The 23,281-nt window shown below is 44.6% G+C and overlaps 1 protein-coding gene across 3 annotated transcripts in view; it reads right to left on the bottom strand.

Annotated features, from left to right (window-relative positions):
- Positions 1 to 23,281, bottom strand: part of USP25 (ubiquitin specific peptidase 25) — a 528,720-nt gene that overhangs the window by 208,927 nt on the left and 296,512 nt on the right. For all 3 annotated transcript variants that reach the window (XM_078658355.1, XM_078658353.1, XM_078658354.1), the window contains exon 14: positions 13,828 to 14,039. In XM_078658355.1, coding sequence (XP_078514481.1) covers positions 13,828 to 14,039 — 212 coding nt within the window. The remainder of the gene's footprint in view (positions 1 to 13,827; positions 14,040 to 23,281) is intronic.

Raw genomic sequence — 23,281 nt, 5'->3', positions numbered from 1 at the left:
CTGGAGGCGAGTAACACGCACTATCGCCCAAAACCTGCAGCTCCCCATCACACCTGACCCTAGACTCTGTCTACTGAATGTCTGGGGCCCGAACAACCTGACTCCACAGGGTCGGCAATGGGTGGTTATCGGAATGATGTTAGCAAAGCGGGACATAGCGCAGAAATGGGGGGCTTCGGAGGCACCGACCTTGGCGCAATGGTGCAGAAATATGGACATGCTCATGGTGATGGAGCGTGCGGTGTACCAGCAAAGAGCCAACCCACGTAAATGGAACAAAATATGGCTGCCATGGAACACGTATAGGGGGAAAATTTGTGATACGCTACCTGAGGAGGAGGATGTAGATAGTTCAGACGAGGAGGAGGATATAGAGTAGGTGTGGGAAGCGGTAGGGGGTTACGCAAATAGCAGAAAGGTTCTGAGATTTCCGTGCCCTCCTGACGTGAATGATAAATATGCAACCTGTGGGATACAAAGCCTTACTCGCTATGCTGCTACCGTGGGATATAGTAATTCATGTCTTCAGTGCTACTAAGTTACCAATCTATGAACCTAAAGTTGAATGTTATGTAATAAAAGGAATAGTTGCAATAACGGTCGGTTGCGGCTGAATGTTGACGCGGCACCGACAATGCTATGATACTGTAAAATGCCTTATCTTGATGCAACAATAAAAAAAAAATTAAAAAAAGAGAGCGCTTACCTATGGAGTGCTTCACATAACTTCCTTGGACACCAGGATGAAAAAAGCATTGCAACCAGGCCCTTTCACTATTCTAGGTGTTGTGTGCATTGTTACCGTACGGGTCCAATGATGGCAACCTCCAAGGGGCAGGATCACTGGAGTATGGGATGGATACTTTGCAACCTCAATGTCCAGAATAGCAGTATTTAAATTCCTCAATGGTCGAGGCCTTGTATCTACATGTTTTACTGATGAATTCGAACCTTTAAGGTTTGCTATGCATGCAAACCAAGACAATGTTAAGGAACATTGTGCCAATACCATACAAAAAGTAGGCATTCGCCAACTCACATAGCTTAAAGCCGTAGAGTTTTTGCATAAGCAAACTAGCATGATGGCAGGGGGAAACTGCTGCAAAAGAGCGGAACAGAACTAAAAGTAAGTGACCTATGCAGCACTTAAAGTAATGTTTACACCATGAGACATCAAGATCCCAATCTAGACCTATCAGCAGATAAAAGAATCTGGCAAGGCTGCGCATGCGCTGCTGAAAAGGGGGCATGTTGAGGATGGCACATGTGAGTGTCGTACAGTCATGCAAATCTCTGCATTTAACACTTTAGCGACACTTCCATATACAGCTACTCGGTAACAGTGAGTGCATTTAGAACACTTCGGACGAAAGGAATGTGTTACTTACCTGTAACAGCAGTTATCCAGTATTGGTGTCTTTCATAGATTCACATGCCTGAATCATTCCCCGTCGTCGAGATGGGAGCCCCGGTAATAGAAAAGTAATGTCCTATAGACATACATAGAGAAAAATAGGCCTAAGGGTCTTGCCTTAGTAGCCTATCCATGTCCTTTTGTAAAAAGGACCAACATCCTGAAGGTAGCCAATCAGCTACCACCTCCCTCTAGAACCTTCCTGCCAGGAGCCTCAGTCTCTCAGATTTTCGTACGCACCAAGCTAGGTAGACGTAATATATGTTCTGGAGTGAGAGATGAGTACTTCCTGGGGAGCTGGGAGGGTTGCATGTGAATCTATGAAAGACACCAATACTGGATAACTGCTGTTACAGGTAAGTAACGCATTCCTTATCCAGTATTATGGGTGTCTTTCATAGATTCACATGCCTGAATCAGAATAGCAAGCAATACATTATGCACATTTGCGATGGAACATAAGAAGTAGTCTGAGATAAAACATATCATGCGACTATATGCCATCAGTAATACAATAAATAAAGTAAATAAATGTGCATACCATTGTAGGATGGTGGGAAGAAGGAAGGCTCATCTCACTGGAATAGATGGCGAAGTACAGCCTGGCCCACGGCTGCATCCTGCATCAGTTCCGTATCCAGGCAGTAGTGCCTGGTAAATGTATGCGGCGATTTCCAAGTCGCTGCTCTGCAAATGTCCAGAATCGGTACTCCAGCGAATAATGCTGCCGATGTGGACACAGCCCTCGTGGAATGTGCTCGGACCGTGGAATGCAATGGACGTCCAGCTTTGTCGTGACAAAAGGCAATTGCCGCTGATATCCATCAGGAAATGCTTTGCTTAGAGATTGGCATGCCTTTTCTAGGTCTGCTGAAGGCTATGAAAAGTTGATTTGTTTTTCTAAAATGTTTCGTTTTGTCCAGATAAAATTTTAGACATCTTTTGAGGTCTAAAGAATGGAGAGATTTTTCAGCCACAGTACTGGGGTTCGGAAAGAATGAGCGAAGAACAAGTGGTTCATTGAGATGGAAGTCCGAGGGGACTTTAGGAATGAAGCGAGGATTGGTTCTTAGAATGACCCTGTCCTCTCTGAATTGCATGAAAGGATCTTGTATAGAAAGTGCTTGTAACTCACTGACCCTTCTTGCTGATGTTAAGGCCAAAAGAAGTGCAGTTTTCCATGAGATGTATTTTAGATAAGCCTTATGTATGGGCTCAAATGGATGTTTCATCAATTGGTTGAGTACTATATTAAGGTGCCACGTTGGTGGTATACGTCTTGGCCATGGAAAGGATCTATAGAGTCCTTTAAGGAATTGTTTTATAAGCCTGTTGGCCCATAGCGAGGGACCTGTGGAAGTCCTCGTAAAGCGTGAGATTGCTGCTAGATGGACTCTAATGGAGGCATGTGCAAGCCCTGTTTGTGCCAAATGTAGTAAATAAGGCAGTATTTGCTCTGGAGTTATTTTGAAGGGATGGATATTGTTGTCTGAACACCAAACACAAAAGCGTTTCCATTTCAAGGAATAAGTTTTGTTTGTACTGGCAGCTCTTGCTTTAGCTAAGACATCCTTGCACTCCTGCGGGATGTTTAGGTGACAGAATTCTCTGTACTCAGGAGCCATGCCGATAATCAGAGATTTCAGATTCGGGTGGAGTACTTGGCCTTTGTACATTGAGAGAAGAGTTGGATGTTGACGTAGTTGGATTGATGGTCGAACAGACAGGCGACTGAGGTCCGCAAACCAATGTTGTCTCGGCCAGTATGGGGCAATGAGAATCAGGGTGCAGTGTTCCATTTTCATTTTCCGAATGACTCTGGTGATCAGGGGAAATGGCGGAAATGCGTACGCAAACACGTTGCGCCATGCGATGGAAAATGCATTTCCTAGTGACCTCGGTTGGGGATGCCAGCTTGCGAAGCTGTGGCATTTGGCGTTCTCTCTGGTGGCAAAGAGGTCTATGCGTGGTTTCCACCATGCCTAGAAGACGTCGTTGAGAACTTGTTGATCCAGTTCCCATTCGTGGGACAGAGATTTGTCTGCTGAGAGCGTCGGCTATTACGTTGTCCTTTCCTGGGACATACTCTGCTGTTAATGTGATGTTGTTGAGCAGTAGCCAGTTCCAGATGTTTTGCGATTCTCGAGACAGTGTCAGTGAACGCGTCCCTCCCTGCTTGTTCAAGTAGTGCATTGTGGTTGTGTTGTCCGTTCGCACAAGCACTGCCGAATTTTTTATGCGAGGGAGGAATGCCTGAAGAGAGTGAAGAACCGCTCTCAGTTCTAGGAGGTTGATATGGAGAGTCTTCTCTCTGTCGGTCCATTTGCCACTGATTTGCAGATCCTGCAGGACTGCACCCCATCCCTCCAGAGAGGCGTCTGTAGTTATGACATGAGGAGTTGCTGGTATCAAGAACGTTAGACCTTTGGACAAGTTTTTGTTCGTCTTCCACCACAGCAAAGCCTCTGTTATTTGTCGAGTGATGACTATGCGATCCTCGAAAGAGCCTGTACATTGGGTCCATTGTTTGTTCAGAGCCTCCTGAATGGGGCGCATTCTGAGCCGACAGTGAGGAATGAGAAGAATGCAAGAAGACATCATCCCTAGAAGGGATTTGAAAGTTCTGACTTTGATGGACTTTTTTGAAGACACTGCGGTAGCTAGAGCCATCAGTTTTTGTTTTCGTTCTTGAGATGGGAAGGCTTTGGAAGAAACTGTGTTTAGAGTTGCCCCCAGGAATGTTAGAATTCTTGTAGGCTGTAAGGTTGATTTCTCTAAGTTGAGAGTTAAACCTAGGTGCTTGAAAAGATCGAGACAGGCGGTTGAAGACAGCTGCGCGCCTGTGAGAGATGGTGCTTTCACCAGCCAGTCGTCTAGGTAGGGGAAGACTTGGTGATTCTGCTGTCTCAGAAAAGCTGCCACCGGAGCCAGGCATTTTTTAAAAATGCGTGGCGCTGATTTGAGGCCAAACGGTAGGACACAGAATTGGTAATGTTGACCTGCCACTTCGAAGCGAAGAAATTTTTTGTGGCGATTGTGAATTGGGATATGGTAATATGCGTCCTGTAGGTCCAAAGACGTCATATAGTCTCCTTCCTCTAAGGATCCTAAGATTTCCTGGATCGTCACCATTCGGAACGATTGGCTCTTTAGAAAGGCATTGAGTGCCCTGAGATCGAGAATGGGCCTCCATTTCTTCTTTTTCTGCTGAATTAAAAAGAAGCGGGAATAAAATCCCTTCCCTTTCTGGGTGGATGGAACTCGTTCTATTGCTCCCTTCTTCAGCATTGAAGAGATTTCTTGTAGGAGCAAACGAAGGTGCCTGTGTGGAAGTTTGCGAGGAGGAGTTAATGGTGGAATGGAGTTGAATTCCAATGTGTGACCGTGTTGGATTAATTGTAGAACCCACCGATCCGTCGTTATTGATCTCCAGTTGCCGAGGAAGTGTGTCAATTTTCCTCCAATCCTGAGAGGACACAACGGCGTGGGGAGTGTCTGCGGGAATTGGTCATTGTCGTCCGCCGGTCGTTTTCTTCTGGGATTTGCCCCTGAAGTTCGTTCTCCCGTAGGAGGTCTGACGACCTTGTTGTTGCTGTCGTTGGTATTGTGAGCGGTTTGGATTGTAGGAGTAAGAGGATTTTCCCTGATATGATCCTCTGTATGAGGATTGACCTCGTCCTCTGTGCCCTCGAAAGGACTGATTTTTGAATTGTAAAGTCCCGAGAGCTCTTGCAGTGTCAGTGTCTTTCTTGATCGTCTGCAAGGCTTCATCTATTTTTGCCCCAAATAGATGCTGTCCGTCATAGGGCATGTCCAAAACCTTGGTTTGGACCTCTTGACTGAAGGACGTCGCTTTGAGCCATCCTTGTCTGCGCAAAACAGCTGCGCCAGCCAGCTGTCTAAAGCCTGTCATTGCGACATCCACAGCTGAATCAATTATCTCCGAGGCGGACATCTGACCTTCTTGAAGGAGCGACTGGACTTCATCCTTCAGATCTTCGGGTACCTCCGCCAGATATGGAACGATATCTTCCCACAATTGCCTATTGTATCTGCCTAGCAGAGCAATGGCGTTGGCCACCTTTACAGTCATGGCTGACGTTGTGGAGAAGCGTTTGCCGATGCCATCCAATTTTCTGCACTCCTTGTCTGGTGGTGCTGACAGTGGAGAGGATGGATTTCTGGAATTCTTTTGGGCGGCTTGAGTGACTACAGTATCCGGCTTGGGATGTGTATTAAGGCAAATTGGTGCAGATGTTGGTGCCTTATACTTTTTATCCAATCTAGGCACCACTATTGAAACAGAAGCAGGTGTTTGCATGAGCTGCTGACCTTGTTCCCAGATGTAGTCTATTATGGGAACTGACCTCGCCGACTTTTTTATAGGATCCTTAAAGTCGTAGAGAAAACAATCCGTTTCCATAGATTCCATGGTCATGTGGAATCTGATGGCCGCTCTCTCAATCAAATTGTGGAATCCACCTATATCCACTGGTGGAGAGTCTGAAGTGTTGGGTTCTGGCGTGGCTGGAGAATGAGCGACGTAATCCTCGCCATCTCCGTTATGTGAGAGGTCTCGAACCTCTCCTTCCTCAGGGACATCTTCTTCTTCAGAAGAAGATTGAACGTTATGTACCGCGTCACTTCCGTGTGGAAGAACCAAAGGTGTTGGTCGTGTCTTTGGGGATTGTTGCGGTCTGGACAACTCGTGAGGCTTCTCTGTGGAAGAGGCCGCTGGTGATTCAGGGAATCGTTTTTTGTAGTCTGTGATTAAGAATTGTAAATCAGAGACTATTTCAGCTGGTAGGCATATCATCGGAGTTACTCGAGTGTGTTCTTGCACGTGCGTAGTTTCCTCCGTAAAGATGACATCATCTCCGTCATCGTCAGTACTCTGGCATTTGACATTGAGGCCCGATGGACTGGTAGCCTGTTCAAATTGGTCGTCATCAGATTCATCAGTTTGCAATATGCGAGATGGTGGTAGTTTTTGAACCCTACTGGGTGATGTTAAAGCCGGTGTTATAGGGAGTTTGGTGATCATTTTTGAGGGAATCAACTCCGCTTCTTTCCATGGTGTCGACGATGTCGTCGTCGACGATGAGGTCGTCGACGGTGTCGTCGACGGTATGGATGACGGTGTTTTGTCGAGCGTCGACTGTTCTTTTGTCGTCGTCGCTGTCGTCGGTGATGTGGTCGTCGACGGTGTGGTCGTCGGCGCAATCTTCGCCGTCGTCGACGCGGTCGTCGACGGTACTTTCGTCGTCGAGGATGCCCTCGTCGACGACGATGGTTTAGTCGTCGACGGTGTTTTTGTCGTCGGTGGCGATTTAATCGTCGACGGTAAAGGCGTCGTCGACTTTTGTTTAATCGTCGTCGTCATCGATGGCGACGTCGACGAAGCCTTAACAAATGACTGTTGCTTTTTAATCAGTACAATTGACGACAGTGGCTTACCCATCGTCGACGATTGGGTGGTCGTCGTCATTGAAGCAAAGGCGGACGACGCCATCGTCGTCGAGACCGTCGTCGTCGACGTGGAGACATATGTAGTTTTCTTTGAAGAAAACGTCGACGAAGTTGTCGACGAAGACTGCGATGGCTTTTTGAAGGTTGCCGGTTCCTTCACAGACGTGTCTGATCTTACCTCAGAAGACTTGGTAGTAGTCTTTTTGTGAGGGACGTCTGAATGGCCAGGGGAAGCCTCCCTTGGCCTCTTTAAGGACAGTTTTGAAGAGACTGAAGCCATGTCACTGCCTGCCGAGGAAAGCACATCATCATCTCTGGTTTTTAGTCTGTTTGACCAGAGGAGCAGTCTTCCTTCTCTATCCTTAAGAGTTTTGGTAGAGAATGTTCTACAAATCCTACATTCTTTGACAGAATGATCCGGATACAGGCAGTAGAGACAAGTCTCATGCTTGTCATCAATGTGTAGTCTCTTCTTACCACAAGAGGAGCAGGCTCGAAATAATCCTTTCTTCTGTTGTTCAGCCATAGTAGAAGTGAAAAGTCCAAATTTTCAGTTGAAAAAGTGATAAATCCAAGAAATCTGAGGAGAGCTCAGGTGGGGACTCTCTAGCACAACGTGCGGTAGAAAATCTGAGAGACTGAGGCTCCTGGCAGGAAGGTTCTAGAGGGAGGTGGTAGCTGATTGGCTACCTTCAGGATTTTGGTCCTTTTTACAAAAGGACATGGATAGGCTACTAAGGCAAGACCCTTAGGCCTATTTTTCTCTATGTATGTCTATAGGACATTACTTTTCTATTACCGGGGCTCCCATCTCGACGACGGGGAATGATTCAGGCATGTGAATCTATGAAAGACACCCCATATACTGGATAACATCTCGGTCCTGCTTTCATATCCTAATCTCAGTAATCATTTGCTCAGCAAGCAGGTGACTCTTGGATATCTCCATATATTAAGTGTTTCTAGGTCATTTTCTTGTCCACCACATGAGACAAACAGATGGAGTTTGCGCTAGGGCACCCTACAAAAGGGCTGATACTGCTAACATTGAAGGTCAGCAGAAAGTACCACCTGTTGCATTCAACTGCTACCCAAATAGCAACCAGATACCAAGAACTATAAACTCCCAACAGTTCAACTAGATACTTTGATAAAGAATGGAAATCTTCACGTTATTTAAGAGATAAAGATGTTCCTGGCAATGACAAGATCGCACTACGTTGTACACAAGGTATTGTACCTACATTTTTCAGTTAGCAATTCAAAGGCAAAGTGTTTTAGAACTGTTGTTCCCACTTCACCGTCGAGAATATTTCTACCATCTTGCGAATACAACACATTACCTGACAAACTTTTTAATAAACAGGTGGGTATTTTTTATTGAAAATTCTCTTTCTAGCAGATGAGAACCTTCAGCTGCAGTACACTATCACCAGAAAGTGTTTCCTGGCCCTGAGCAGGGGTGTGTGCCTAGACCCACCTAGGGCGGGTGGTTAATTGAAGAGCCAGGGCTTCTGCATCTTGCAGAATTGAAAAAAAAGAGAAGGAGGCTCTGATATAGAGAGGTGGTTGTTCCATGGTTTCAGAGTGATATACATGAACGACCGTCCTCCTGATCTAATTCTTAGCATGCAAGGAGTATGGGTCCTGTGGAGCAGAGGTGTCCTATGTGATTGGTAGAAGGAGATGCCATTATTCAGGTAGTGGATAGGTAACTAATAGCTAGGTAGATCTTTAAGAATGTGTAGTATTCTGTGTTTAGATTTTCCATTCAGGCACCTGTAGTTGGAATCCTCCTGTCATGGGGTTCTGTATTCCCTTTGAGAATGTGGGGGTTACGGTTTGGTCAGTTATTCCTGACTGTGCTGTCGTTGCTGTGAATCTCTTGAGAAGAATAAACTAATAGAAAAACAAATTAAGTCTGAGAGACTTACTACAGAATGACAATGTGTGGCTTGGCTCAGGAGTACCAAAGGGCCACAACAGTAGCATCCCAATATCGCCTCTTCATGTGAAGCAGAATCCTGCCTCGATGCAAACCATAAGTTATTACAAGGCTCCATGATAAGTGCCACAAGAAGACACATCGCACAGGCCTAGAGCTTAGGGAGAAGGCTTTTAACAGAGGTTATAGCCCTAAGGAGGGGGGTGTAATGGTATAATAATTTATTGCTTGATCACTAAAAACCTGCAAATAGATTGTCAAGACAAGGATAACATGTCCCCACAATCAGCATTCTTACAAGTTTTATATAATTCTTTCATATGAGACCGTCAACATGTTATTAGAGTGAACAGTGTTTTAAACACTGTTCACCAGTTTATTCATCCTTTCAAATTCATCTTGCATATTAGTACCTTTTTTAAAGTATAAAGTACTAAAGTAAACTATTTACAGCTCCTCAAAGTGCAGATAATACGTGCTAAATAATCTTTGCCATAGCACTATCCAAAGTGTTCACTATACATAGAATCCTCAAGCCTCGAACAACATTTAATCTTCTTGTCCTGAGGCTCCAATCACATTTTTAGTGAGTTTCCTCCTAGCCAGATATGCGTGGCTCTGTAAAAAGCAATCCTACTCCAAGTTCCGACTTTGGCCCCCCCAAACTATTTGTACCTCTAACCAGGACAAAAAGCGAAGGTGTTTTTGTTAATCTGATGATATCAGTCACATAAATTTTTCTTTTCTAGCATATCAGCATGGGATAACTATTCAATGGTGATTTCTTCCTTAAGTGTCTTATTGTTCGGTTTCTGTCGAAGTTCAGTAAGAACCTCCCGGATGGATCATTTTCAATTTCAAGATGTGGCACACTTTAATCACACATTACACGCTTACATGGATACAAACAGGTGCTAAGGAGTGAGATGGGAGGAGTTAACGGACATTTATCCAAAATTACGAATGTTGTGGAAACAGTTGATCAGAAAGAAGAGTGGCAACTGCATCGCACAATGAACCTGCTAGCTCCATCTTTACAACTTCATGGTGTCAGTAAGGTCAAGAGCTGTCTTGGGAAATCTTGGACGCCTTGTAAATACCCCAATGAGTAACTTCTGGGCAAAGGGACTGCCACCAACCAAGAATTTCATCTTGTCCTCCACAACTTTGGCATCATAGCCCAGTCGGCTCTTGAGCTCAGCTCTTGACCAGGCGTTTCTTCCATTTATTTTGCAAATGGACAAAGGATCTTTTCTATGTGACACTCATTTCTGCTATGACCACCAAGCACTTAATTATGTCAGCATGTAAGAAATAAAGGACATCAATTTTGAAATTCTACAGAAAATGGCCTATTATTAATAAGGGGCATAAAACAACTCACAAGAGCAGATTTTGTTTGCTGGAACAGGTAAATAGAGAAGACTCAATGGTCTTACATTTTATTTCCATATAGGAATTCAATTCACAAGAGGATCGAGGTAGACTTTGATTTATGTCTTTTGCATACGGTCTGTTGGACTTGGCACTTTTTGCAGGGTCATCCCAGAACCTTTTGCCTTCTTCCTGTGTTTTTTCTGCCCAGTTGTTGTTGGTGGTGGTGGTTTTAGGACTCTGGGCACTTTATCACTGCTGTTCAGTGTTAGCTAGCCCTATAGGCAGGGTGCGGTGTAGGTAAAAGGTAAGACATGTGCCTTAACTGTGTGGCATGTCCTGGTAGTGAGAAACAGCCTAGTTGGTTTCTCACTGCTGCGAGGTTGTCCTCTCAAAGGAATGCATTGGGGATTCCCTGATATGTGCTTCAGTGATAGTTCCAGATAGGAGAGGAGTGGCGTGATCAAGTTTAGTTTGTCGGGAATAGTGATGATAAATGCTGGGTAAGGGTGTTCACAGATTTATTAGCACTATTTTAGAAATGCCACTTTTGGATGTGGGCATTTCTGTGTGCTATGTGTCTTTGTGCCTACCTGTTGTCTATTGCATGTCTGGCTCTGGATGACAGGGGCTGGGAAGGTGCAGTGGGTCCAGAGGGCCTGGGTGAGTCTGCGCTAGGCTGAATAGGCCTGATCTGCATTTGGAGTAGTACCTGAACCTGAATAGGTCTGTGCCAGCCTTCCACAATGCTGGCTCTGCCTCCCGGTGGTGTGTCTGGGGCCAGATCCTACACTGACAATGGGGAGTGTTGTGCCCCCCCAGAACTGGTTTGGACTAGGTCCAGGGCCCTGTGCAAGGGAAGAACAAGGACTAGAGGGAGTATAAATATTGGGGTTGTGACCCCATCTAAATGTGCTGTACTTGGTGTACTGAACTGGTGCTTTGTGGAGGACTGCTGGGCTCCAGGCGGAACAGCACAAAGGACTTCCCCTCTGCTGGAGGGCCCTGTGCGCAGGCCTGCCTGAGCCCAGCCCTGCTCTTTGGCAGTTTTATGTCTAACCGTGGGAGAGACAGAGCATGAAGAGCCTACCCTGCTGACGAGGCAAGCACAGGGTGAGCGCTCTACTTTTCCTTGTACCTGATGCCCGGAGCAGCGTGTGGCCGTGCAGCTTGTGTTGGGCTGCATTGTCAGGGCAGATAAGTTGGAGACTTCGCTCTGTATTTTGTGGTCTAGCCCTGTGAACAGGAAGCCAGGCAGAGGCTGCCTGGTTGTGGGGGCGGCTGTGGCAGTGAACGGCAAGCCAACAGGAGCGGACTCCAAAGGAAGAAAAGGTAGCCAGGCTGATGTGCAGTAGTATGTTTGTGGGCGGGGCTCCATGTTAACGAGGAGAGCCGTGTGTGCTGTCTGAGCCTGCTTGGGGGAAGGGCCATTAGTAAGAACGAGTTAGAGCCTTGCGGGCTCCGGTGCAGTCTAGAAAAGGGTCTGCTCTCCCATTAGAGACAGAGGAGACTCTAATTAGGAGCCCTGCTGCCTTTGTTTGACCGGAGCCTTGCAGGCTCCATTTTACAACTTCCCGCCACCAGAGGAGACCAGGAAGGCCCCGGTGAGTATGGCCTACGAGGCACACTCTTTTGCTTAGTATTATCACAGCTGCCCCGCATGGTCACAGGCAGCTGCAACGTCGGGGGCATTCTCCAGTGCGTAGGACAAAGGGTGAGTTGCACCCCCAACCCTTGCATTGTGGTATTTTGGGCAATCTGGGGTAAACCTCGACGGAGGCCACCCGCTCCTCACTCAGGAAAAGGAGGAGTACTAGTAGTCTCCAAGTAGGAAGGAACTACGTCGGTCTACCATGCAGTCCAGGTGGTAAGCGCAGAAGCGCTGGGACTGCCAATTGGAACAGAAGAGGCCGGTGCTTCCGCGCCCTATATGTGTTGGGGGCCAGTGGGCTCCCAGGGATCGGGTGGCATATTGTGAGTTATGGTTATGCCTAAGAGGGGCATGCGGTTTTGTGGATCTGATGCACTGCCCTAATGCGGATTATGTTTTGCATAATACACTATACTAGGTAATGCTATGATGTTCATGCCTAATGTGTTTATGCTAAGAGAACCCTTACCAGTAGTTACTGGTTGTCTTCACTAACTGAGTTGTGATATAATGATGGTGGCCCAATTTGCCTGATGATTATGTGAGCCATGTATATATATGACGAGTGCCTGGTGGCAAAGTGTATATATGCAATATGTTCTAATGTGTTTTATGGATTATACAAAGGCTATTTTTACAAAACCTCGTCTGGAGTTTCTTTTGTAGTGTGCCTAGTGTGCCACTGCTATGTGAGTGTGTTGCGCAAATGCTTTACACATTGCCTCTGGGATAAGCCTGACTGCTCTGCCAAGCTTCTAAGGGGATGAGCAGGGGTGATCTTCGGTGTGGAACTCCCTTGCCCTGACTCTAGTGGTGGCTTCTGACTGGCTTAGGCGCATGCCCTAGCCATCCAGAAATCCCATTCCTAACACTGCCCTATTCAAAACTCTGGTTCACGTGACCCACACACTGTCTACAGTAATTTTTGTTTTGTTTTTTATTTAAGTTTATTTTTTGCTTTTCTTCCCTTTCTAGTACATTCAAAATGTCTTACATGGAAGAAAGGCAACGTGTTGGTGTTGTATAAAACAAAGGGATCCAAAGTCATAAAACACAAACCATGTTCTCCTTGCACACATGATGAAAGAGAAAGAGCACAGAATGAAAGTAATGTCTGTCTTTGATTTTACTTCATTTTGAAAGACATTTTAGTTTCTCACGCTTTACAGACTTTTGCATAACTCATTCACTCTAGTCATGCCACAGAGCTTCAAAACTCCACAAGCAATAAGGATACATTAAAAAAAATATAAAAAACATACAGGTATAGAATTAATTTGCTGGGCGAGCCTGAAAAAAAGTGTATGCTCTTTTGAGAAATCGCATATGTCAAAGACTAGAATGTTTCCACTAATACAGTTTGAAGCATCAATGATTTTTTCTCTACACAATTCACCTACTGTAGCCAGAAACCTAATAGCCATTCTCTAAAACCTGTTTAATGAAGGCCATAAGTCAGCCAACTTCAATAAATGCTAGTTAATTATGGTCTCCTATTTTATCCTTGCCATGTAGGGATATTGTGAAACTCACATATTTCCTGTATTCAGATTGTCCTTGCGACAAGGAAAAAAAAAATATATATATATATATATATATATATATATATATATATATATATATATATATATATATATATATATCCTTCACAGGGAGCAGCGCAGTACCGGGAAACAGACTCCACAGGCAAGACTTGTTGCTTAATGATGTTTATTTAGTGCATCAAATGTCCAAATGACGCGTTTCGGCCGCCAGACATGCAGCCTTGATCATATATATCCATCCATACACACACATTTGTATTCCTTCTTTTATTTTTACTGATTGGCTCTCGGATATGCATCACACTCAGATGGTGACTATTTGCATGTCTTCACATTCCACTAGCATGACAAATTAACTTGTTTTCCTTCCTATTTATTTCACATCACTATCCTAGTATATAAGAAGAGGACTGGATTCTAAAGGACTCACCTCTAGTGTCAGTCTCTACTTCCGTCCTCCAGCGGTGTAAGCAGCCCTCTAGCACGGATAGTTCCTCTTCTGTGATGTTTCTAGGCGCGGGATGCATTGGTAAATCTGGAGGTATCCGAGATTGTGTGAATGGTTTGTGTATCACCGATCGTTGAGATGGAGCTGTGCTAGGTACATCCACAGACGGACAAGGCCCATGCTGCTCTGTTGTGCTGTATTTGTTGAATGAAACAGGCATTTAAATTAGATTAAATAAGCCATTGTTGTGTATAAGTAAAATAAAGAATATCCAAATAAATATACATGTATATATGTAACCCAAGTTATCAACTACCGTGGCGCTTCTACTCCTATCCTACATCCTTCTCCTTCCAGACTAATGGGACATCCCCAGAAAGGGATGTGGGTTCTGGGGACTATTTCCAAGGCATATAGAAATGTAAGAAATCTATTTGAGAAGTATTGGTACAAAAGGGCACGTATCCTCTGGCAGCAGCAATGACCCACCCAATACGATAGCTAGATTCCCTGAATATGATGCTCTATGGCCTCATCTGAACCACTGGTAAAGAACGAGCAGCAGCATGACCCAAAGGGTCAACCTGCAGAAAGGGGGCAGAGGGAATTGTGAAATTTACCACACCCCACTAGAAGCACATTATCTATGCCACAGGAAAGACTTGTAGCCATTCAAAAACCTAGATGGGGAGTGAAGTTCAGCGAAGGGGTGTGAGGGAGCTAGTAACAAAAGAAACTGAAATTCTAGTTGAGGTCACTACAGATACATACAGTGCGTTACTAAATGAAGAACAAATCAATACCATAAACACATTCCTACGCATAGCTGAAGGAGACAAAGCAGTGACTCTGAAGCATCATTCTAATGTACAGCATTCATTGAACCCAGTGAACAAAGACATAGCAGCAGATTTGTGGAACACAAAGGCCACAGGTCATTCAAAGACCACCAACATTTTCTTGTCCATGAAAGCAAGTACCAACAAAGTATTTTTGGTTTGCTTTAAAGACCAAGGAGAGGTGCTGGTGGTAGTGCTAGGTGAAAACCCTTAGTTAGGTTACCAACACTCGGGGATACAGTGGAGTACGAGTCAACACATTTGCACAGGCAACTCTTAAAGCTTATTTGTGGTCCTGGAACATTTTGCCTGAATAAGATATGATGAGCATCTTGCCCTAAAGACAGCTTAGTGTGCTTTAAGCATCAAAATACTAAGAGGAAATTTGCAGGTCCATATAAAAATACAAAATAATTGTGCTAAAAAAAGGGACAAATAGTAAGGACTACTTTGCTGCCATGAAAAAGTTAGACTGCTAGAGAATGGCTCCATTTGCATATTCTCCTTGCTGTTCCGTGAGCTACGAGAGGGAAAATGCTACTTACCAGTATGCATCTGTTCTTGGCATTTAGAGCTGTAGATTCGTATACTTGTTCTTAGATCACCATCTGGTGTTGGGCTTGGATGTTTGCACTTCGTTTTTGTCTTGAAAGAAGCCTTTGTAGTCACGAGGTAGGTGACTCCTCCTTCAGATGATAGTGCGTATGGGCATCTACTCCATCTTCAGATTTTTTTTGCCAGGGAAGGTTGTGATGGAGTTAGTAGGAAATAGCAAAGGATGTCTATGTGTAATGTATCTAAGTAAGATAGTACTGGAACAGATAAAGGTATCCGGAGAGGCGGGTGGGAGTATATAAATCTACAGCTCTACATGCCAAGAACAGATGCATAATGATAAGTAGCATTTTCCGTTCGAAGCACGCGAGCTGTAGATTGTATACTTGTGCATAGACTACACAACAGTTACCTCCTTAGCGGTGGCTACCTGCATCTGTTGCAGTGGTTTGAAAAGTGTTCTTAATACAGCCTGGTCCACATTAGCTTGTTCATTTGCTAGCATGTCTACGCAGTAGTGCTTTGTGAACGTGTGTGGTGTAGACGAAGTTGCTGCGTTACAGATGTCATCTAGGGGACTGTTCCCTAAGAATGCCACGGATGCCCCTAGTTTACGTGTGGAGTGAGCTTTAGGTGAAAATGGTTAATGTGCGTTTAGCTTTAGCATAGCATGATTGAATACATTTAACAATCACACCTCTGCGTTGAACGGATGAAGACGCGACATCCGATAGTTTTTTACAAATTTAAAGAAAGGGAGCGTCTAATGGGTGACTGAATAGAACACTATCCCGGCACGTTATAAAAATACAGAAGACTACCAATAAGATTGTCTCGGTTGAGTGACATATACAATTTAAAGGCCCCCGGTAAGGATCCCACCGACGACATTGGGGAGTATGGTTGCTCTGCCTTTGACGTACAAAACGCCCGACTGGAATAAAGACTTGAGAAATATTCAGTCTTTTGATTGACGTGCACCATGATGGGAATATAAATTCCCAGTGCTGAAAGAAATTTTAATTTCACTTTATCATAATAATATAGTGATAGACAAACCACGCTAAGGTGCTATGAAATTGTGTCAACAATAAGAGAGACTACTTATCAAATGTGTCCTGATGAAGGTGGTTGTATAAACTATTTTGTTACTACAGAAATGCATCAACGCTTTGTTTACTGAGAGTCATATCCAAGGAACTTTCGTGGTCCCACCTAACCATTGAATAGTAGACCTTTAGACATCCGATTGATTCTTGTTGAGATAACTAGCTTATGATGTTTTTAATGTTTCACGTCAGTTGTCTCACATATTTTAATGTTCTGCTTTTATTTGTTATATAAAATTTGATTCATGTGATTTGATTTTGATCAAAGCGAAATTTATTCTATGAGGAACAATTAATAAAAGATTTTTTAAATAATGTTTTTCTATAATAGTTGTAACTTCCAGTCGTGTGTCTTTGATATTGTTTTCTGGGTTCAAGTTCGTAATTAATGTGAGGTACAGGAGTGTCTCTATGGTTGATAGTACAAACATTGTTGAGTGATATGTGTGAAAAATAATTCTTTAATTTGGTCCAAGAGAGTTTGTTTTGATCATTACATTTAACAATCCACTTTGCAATCCCGGTTTTTGAGATTGGATTGCCTTTATGAGGTGGGGAGAAAGCTACAAAAAGTTGTTTTGTATTTGTAAAGGATTTTGTTCTTTCAATGTAGTAAAGTATTGCTCTTTTACGTCTAGCGTGTGAAGAGCTCGTCCTGCTACTGAGTCTGGTAGAGGGAAAAACACTGGGACTTCTACAGACTGGTTAAGGTAGAAAAGAGACACTACTTTAGGTAGAAATGTTGGATTAGTCCTAAGAACCACTTTGATGAACTTGCAGAAATTGTTCTTGTATGGGTAATGCCTGGAGTTCTCGGACTCTTCTGAGAGAGGTAATTGCAACCAGGAAAGCTACTTTCCAGGTGAGAAATTGTAATTCGCATTTATGCAGAGGTTCAAATGGGGGACCCATGAGCCTGGTAAGGACCACATTCAAGTTTCATATTGGTGGAAGTGGAACTCTAGGTGGGATTATTCGTTTGAGTCCTTCCATAAATGCTTTGATAGCTGGCACCCTAAATAAAGACAAATGTCTGTTTTGGAGATGGGCTGTTATTGCTAGCGAGATGTAGTCTAATGGATGTATAGGTTAGGTTACATTGTTGTAGATGGAAAAGGTAATAGATGAGCTTTTGAATAGAAGCATCTAGTGCGTTGATTTTGTTATTGGTACAGTACATCACAAATCTTTTCCACTAAGGGAATGAGTGGGAAAAGCAGAAAAACAAAATCAAATTTGTCTGACAGTTCATCAAAGCGCATTGGACAACGGGTGTGGATACCTGGATGTGAACCTCGGGCATTTTGCGTGTTGATGTGGCGAACAGATCTATTTCTAGGTAGCCCTACATCTGAAAGAATGGAGGCAGAACTTGAGGATGAAGTTCTCATTCGCAGATCTGCTGTTTTTAACGATTCGGCACATCTGTAATCTGATTGTGTACTCCTGGGAGGTGTTCTGCAAGGCCCACCTCCACATGCTTTGAGCTAGGTGTGAAAGCTGCAGTGTGTGTCCCCACCCTGTTTTTGTATGTAATACATCGCTGTCATGTCTGTACAGATCAGGACAGCTTTGACAACTAGGTGGAGTTGAAATTATTTTAATGCCAAGAAGATCGCTAGCAATTCCAGATAATTTATGTGGAATTGTTTTTGTTGAGGGGTCCATATGCCCTGAATAGTATGATTCTGAAGATGAGCTCTCCAGCCGGTGAGTGATGTGTCTGTTGTGAGCGCTATCTGTGGAACCTGGTCTAGGAAATGCCACCCTTTGGAAAGGTTTTGAGAATTACACCACTGCAGAGAGCGATGTGACCTTGAGCCTGGTTCCACTGACGTGCCAAACACTCCTGTAAGGGATGCATCTGGAGTCTTGCGTAAGGGAATATCAGAATGCAAGAAGCCATCATCCCTATTAACTGCATGAACACTTGTGCTGGTAATGAGTGTTGAGGCGTACATTTTGATATGAGGGCTTGTATGATGCTTCTTCTGGCTGGGTTGGAATGTGTTAGAGCTTTTGAAGTGTTTGTTGTAGCTCCTAGATATTGTTGTGTTGTGGACGGTTGGAGATGGGATTTGGAGAGGTTGACTGGGAATCCCAAATCGTGCAGCAAGTGTACTGTTTTGCGTGTGTGTTGAACACAGCTGCTGTGTGACTTGGCTTTTATGAGCCAGTCGTTAACATAAGGGAAAACATAAATATGTTGTCTTTTTAAGTGAGACGCCACTACTACGAGGCATTTAGTAAAGACTCTGGGTGCTGTGGTTACTCCGAATGGGAGGACTTTGAATTGGTAGTCTTGTCCGTTTATCACAAACCTGAGATATTTCCTGTGAATGAGGTGAATGGGAATATGAAAGTAGGCATCCTTTAAATCTAGAGTGAATAGAAAGTCTCCTTGGTGGAGTAGTGGAGTACCTGTTGGAGAGTGACCATATGAAAATGGTCTGACAATGTACAGATTTATTGGCCTTAGATCCAGTATAGGTCTTAGAGAGCCGTCCTTTTTTGGAATTAGAAAGTATAGTGAATACACTCCTGTGCCTTAATGAGGCAGAGGGACTGGTTCTATTGCATGTTTTTGTAACAGGGAGAGAACTTCTTGTTCGAGAAGATTGAGATGTTCTGAGGACATTGGGCGGTTCTCTGGGAGGAATGTTTGGTGGAGTACCAGTGAGTTCAAGGCATTAACCATACTGGATAATTGTTCTTACCCATTTGTCTGTTGTAATGGAATGCCTCGTCCCCTATTGTTGTTTCCTCTATATCCTCCTCAATAGTACCCCCAGGAGGAAGAAGGTTGATTTTGGTAGAGGAGGTATTCTCTGAAGACATTTTTTGGGAGCTGCCCCTATAAAAGGAGCAACAAAAGGAGCCGCTGCTGGAGGGTAGTTGAAGCTCCCATAGATTTGGCAGTTTCAGTATCTTTCTTCATTTTTTAGGTCGAGCCTGTAGCAGCTCTTGCTCTGTTCTGGCGAAGACTTTCTATAAGGGCTTTCAGAAATCACACCAGAGGCTCGCACACGCTCCTGCATGTGCTTTTTGTTTTGTTCCAGGCTATTGGCCTATGCGTGTGTCTTTTTAACAAAGACAGCAAGCAATCGGGCAAAGGCGTGCGCATTGCTCCGCCAATGGCCTATTGGTTGCGATAACCCGCACGGGCGTCAGGTGTTTTGAATTATCGTGCACAGATGCGTGCGCGATAATTCAAAACACATGTCTCGGTGTGGTGCACGCTCTCGCGCCTAGCGTTGCAGTGCGCAGATTCAGATAAAGTCATCGCCGAGCCGTGCTGGTATTGGTCCAGCCTCGAAGGATTCCCCAGACGTCACTGCCAAGCCGCGCTGGGATTAGTCCCAGCCACGAGATCTTCCCCACGCTCGTCACCAGGAACAGAGCTGCGCCCAACACTCGTTTTATGTGTGATAGCCCAGCGATAAAGCATTACACTGCACCTCCTTGCCCTAAAAGTTTCCTCTTGGCAGGACGTGGCTTTGTGGTGTCCTGTCCTCTCCAACCACTTCCCATGCCCCCCCCCACCCTTTCGCCCAAAAGGAAGAGGAGTCACCTGCAAGCACAAACACACCAGCAGGCTCCAACTGGCTCGGGAGCCCCATCATGCTCCCGGGCACACCCCCACCTCGTAGGCCAGCTAAATAGTCGTTCTTTCTTCCTCCCTGACAGCATAATAACATTGCAGAGCGTATCTGCATAGGACACGATGACTGCTGCTGCCATGTGCTGCGTCAGCAAGTGGGTCACCGGAAGACACTGATGAAACTGTAACCGGTATTAACTCACTACCAGGCGTCGTGCCAGCGACAAACCCACGACAAGTACTGATTCACAGACCTTATGCAATTTGCCTAATGGGTTCTGTAGACCAGTGGTGTCTTTGAGACGAGCAAAGTGTCATTAGTTAAGTTCCCCCCATAAACCGAAGGCTTGCAATTATGAAGTCTAGCTTAACATCAGAAAAACTCTGAATCAAAAACAGAGTCCGACTCCTTTAGGTTCACAGAGATTTGTGCTGACTAACAGAACTAGGTTTATGCCCTCTGCTGGCAAGTGTACAGAATAACATCCCTAAAGTCCAGATTAAGAAGTGGAGGAAAAGATTCTGCTTTACTATAACTCTTCAAGTCTGGCAGCAGCTTCATGTGTGAATTCGCAGAACAAAAACCAGAATAAATAATTGGTAGTTCGAGACTCAACAGAACAAGCATTGGCATAGCCAATAAGTCTCGCCTTTGGGACCTTATAAGTCTTTACCATGCAATAGTTGATGTTGCACTAGGATATTGTGCTGGATAACTAAATACTTATAAGGTCCCAGGCGAGACCTATTGGCTATGCCAATGCTTGTTCTAATGAAGAGTCTACATTTGGTCCAAAAAGATGTTAGTCAAAAGGTTTGTTTAGTATCGCCGACTGTACTTATTGTTTGAATCCTGCGATTCGAAGCCAAGCATGCTGCCGAAGCAAGATGCTGGTGTTAATGCCACGGGAAGCTGTGTCAGCGGCATCAAGTGCACATTTTATAGAGGTGTTTGTAATTAATTTACCCTTTTGAATGAGGTTGTTGGCTTTACCTTACTATTGATCTGGTAAATACTGCATTAGCTTTTCCAGTTCATCATAATGCCCTCTGTCATAGCGGGCCAGGATGGCTTGCGCATTGGCAATACGCCAACTATTTGCGGCTTGTGAATTGGCTCGCTTGTGGGCATTAGATACAACAAGGGAGTCTAGGGGTACTTGACCTTTAGTATAAACTGGGTCCGTGGGAGCAGTTTTATATTTTTTATCAACTTTTGGGGTGAGGATTCGTGCTCTAACTGGGTCCTTGCATACTTAATCAGAATGCTTTAGCATGCCTTTTAACATTGGCAACGTATTAGTTGATTTGTGGGCTGGAGCGAAAATTTCCTCCTCCTCTAATAGGTCAGTGTGTAATTCTACCACATGATACAGAGCAGCGCTATTGATAAGCTGTGCGAATCCTATATTATCATCAGGTGGTGATGGTCTGGAAGGATATAGGTCTGGATCATTAGTATTGTCTGAGTCTTTATCGTAGTCGTCCCATGGATCTGGGTCTTGTGGTATGGTGTGATGGTCATTATCCCCCCCATCCCCATCTTCTTCTGTATTAGTACCCTCATCTGTGTCATTATCCCCCTGTGGGTCAGGGGAGAAATGAGGTAGTGGCGAGTTATATGAAGATATTCGTAAATTAAGATGAATAGGTGGAGGAGATGCAAGGGGAGGTATGTAAGGGGGAGAGGGGTTAGTACCAATGTCCTTCCTCTTTTCGGGAGGTATATGGTGTTCCTCTGAAATGTCCTGTTTTCGTTTCTTAGGAAGGGTTGATACAAGATGTCCGGATCAATATGCAGTTTCTTTTGCTTGGGATCCATTGGTTCCTGTAAAGTAAGTTCTTTAGGTGCTAATTCCTTCTCTTTTGGGCGTTTCAGAGGGTATTTTATGGGCAGTCTGTTTTTTCGGTTCAGATTACTTTGATGCATGTTGTTTATGCACCAAAGGTTTGTCTTTTGGAACTTTAGGTTCCAAAGGTTTGTCTTTAACTTTTGGATCTGAAGGCTTATTTATCTTTGGGTTTTGGCTCCGAAGATTTGGGCTTAGCTTTTACCGGTTCTGAAATCTTTGGTTTATGAGGTATCGGGTCAGAGTATTTTGGTGGCAAAGATTACTTTGGTGCTGGAATCGGTGCATCGGTTCCATGCTTGGACTTAGTTTTCAGTGCCATAGATGGAGTTTTGGCACTGTGGGGACGGCTCGATCCCGAGCGGGAGGATTTGTCTTTCGGTTTCATAGCCGGGACAGAGGGCAGGGCATCTGAACCATGTTTTTTGTGTTTCCCTAGACCAGAGGGCAAAGGTAGTACCGGACGGAGCCTTCAAGGGTTTTTCCGTGACTTGGGGCTTGTTACTCACAGTTCGTTGACCTGGAGTAATGTGAGAGTCTTCCTCCATGTCGGAGTCGTCCGCTTCAGACACGGAGATTTCTTTCTCTTGAACAGCACTGTGCTGATGAGTCACTCTGTTATCCAAAGATGTCCGGCACTGGGCTCGTGCCGCATCTCATCTTGTGACGTCGAGCCCGATTGTCACAAATCTTTTTCTTCCATCGGAATGATCGACATGCCTCGCAGCAGTTTCTTCGTGCTCTGGGGAGACTCACAGATTACAAACCTCGTGTAGGTCTGTGTGTGGAAATGTAGCTCCACACCCGGGGCATTTTTTAAATGTCCGTTCCATCGACTGCTGGCGATGTCGGCGCAGGTAGGCCTTGCGGCCCGCGTCGAAGCTCTCGATCGAAGTGGCTGGATTTCAACAATGCGCATCGAAGGGGAAAACCGTGATCGAAACAATAGAGTCGAGGGGAATGATTGCGCGTTGAAAGTTTGAAGAAGATGATCCCGAACCGGAGCACAGCAATACACATTCGAACCCGATGGCGGAAAAAAACAATCCAAAGATGGAGTCAATCCCCCATGCGCACCATCATCAATCCCAAGGAGGAGTCCCCTACCTCGTGACTACAAAGACTTTTTCCAAGACAAAAACTAAGTGCAAACAGCCAAGCCCAACACCAGATGGCGATCTATGCCTCAAACAGAGGAGTCTCCATGCTACAGGCCCAAAGTCACTAGATACAAGATTTTTAAATACCCTACTATCCAGCAAGGTAGCACTTACAGAATGAAAAATTGTCGGAATTTCTCTTTTTTTTTATCCAGAATGTACATGCAGGCAGATCCAGATTAACACACCATCACACAAGTAGGGTTGCTCCCCTCTCCTCTAACTCTTAGCAGTGGCTGCTAAAACACAGAATTCTTGTTTGCATGCACATATATGTTGAATGTTCTTTGACAGCTTCTGTGTGTTTGCTCGAAACCAATGG

Source organism: Lissotriton helveticus, chromosome 8 (assembly GCF_964261635.1).
Source record: "Lissotriton helveticus chromosome 8, aLisHel1.1, whole genome shotgun sequence".
NCBI classification, from domain to species: Eukaryota; Metazoa; Chordata; class Amphibia; order Caudata; family Salamandridae; genus Lissotriton; species Lissotriton helveticus.
This window is presented reverse-complemented; position numbering and strand designations above follow the sequence as displayed.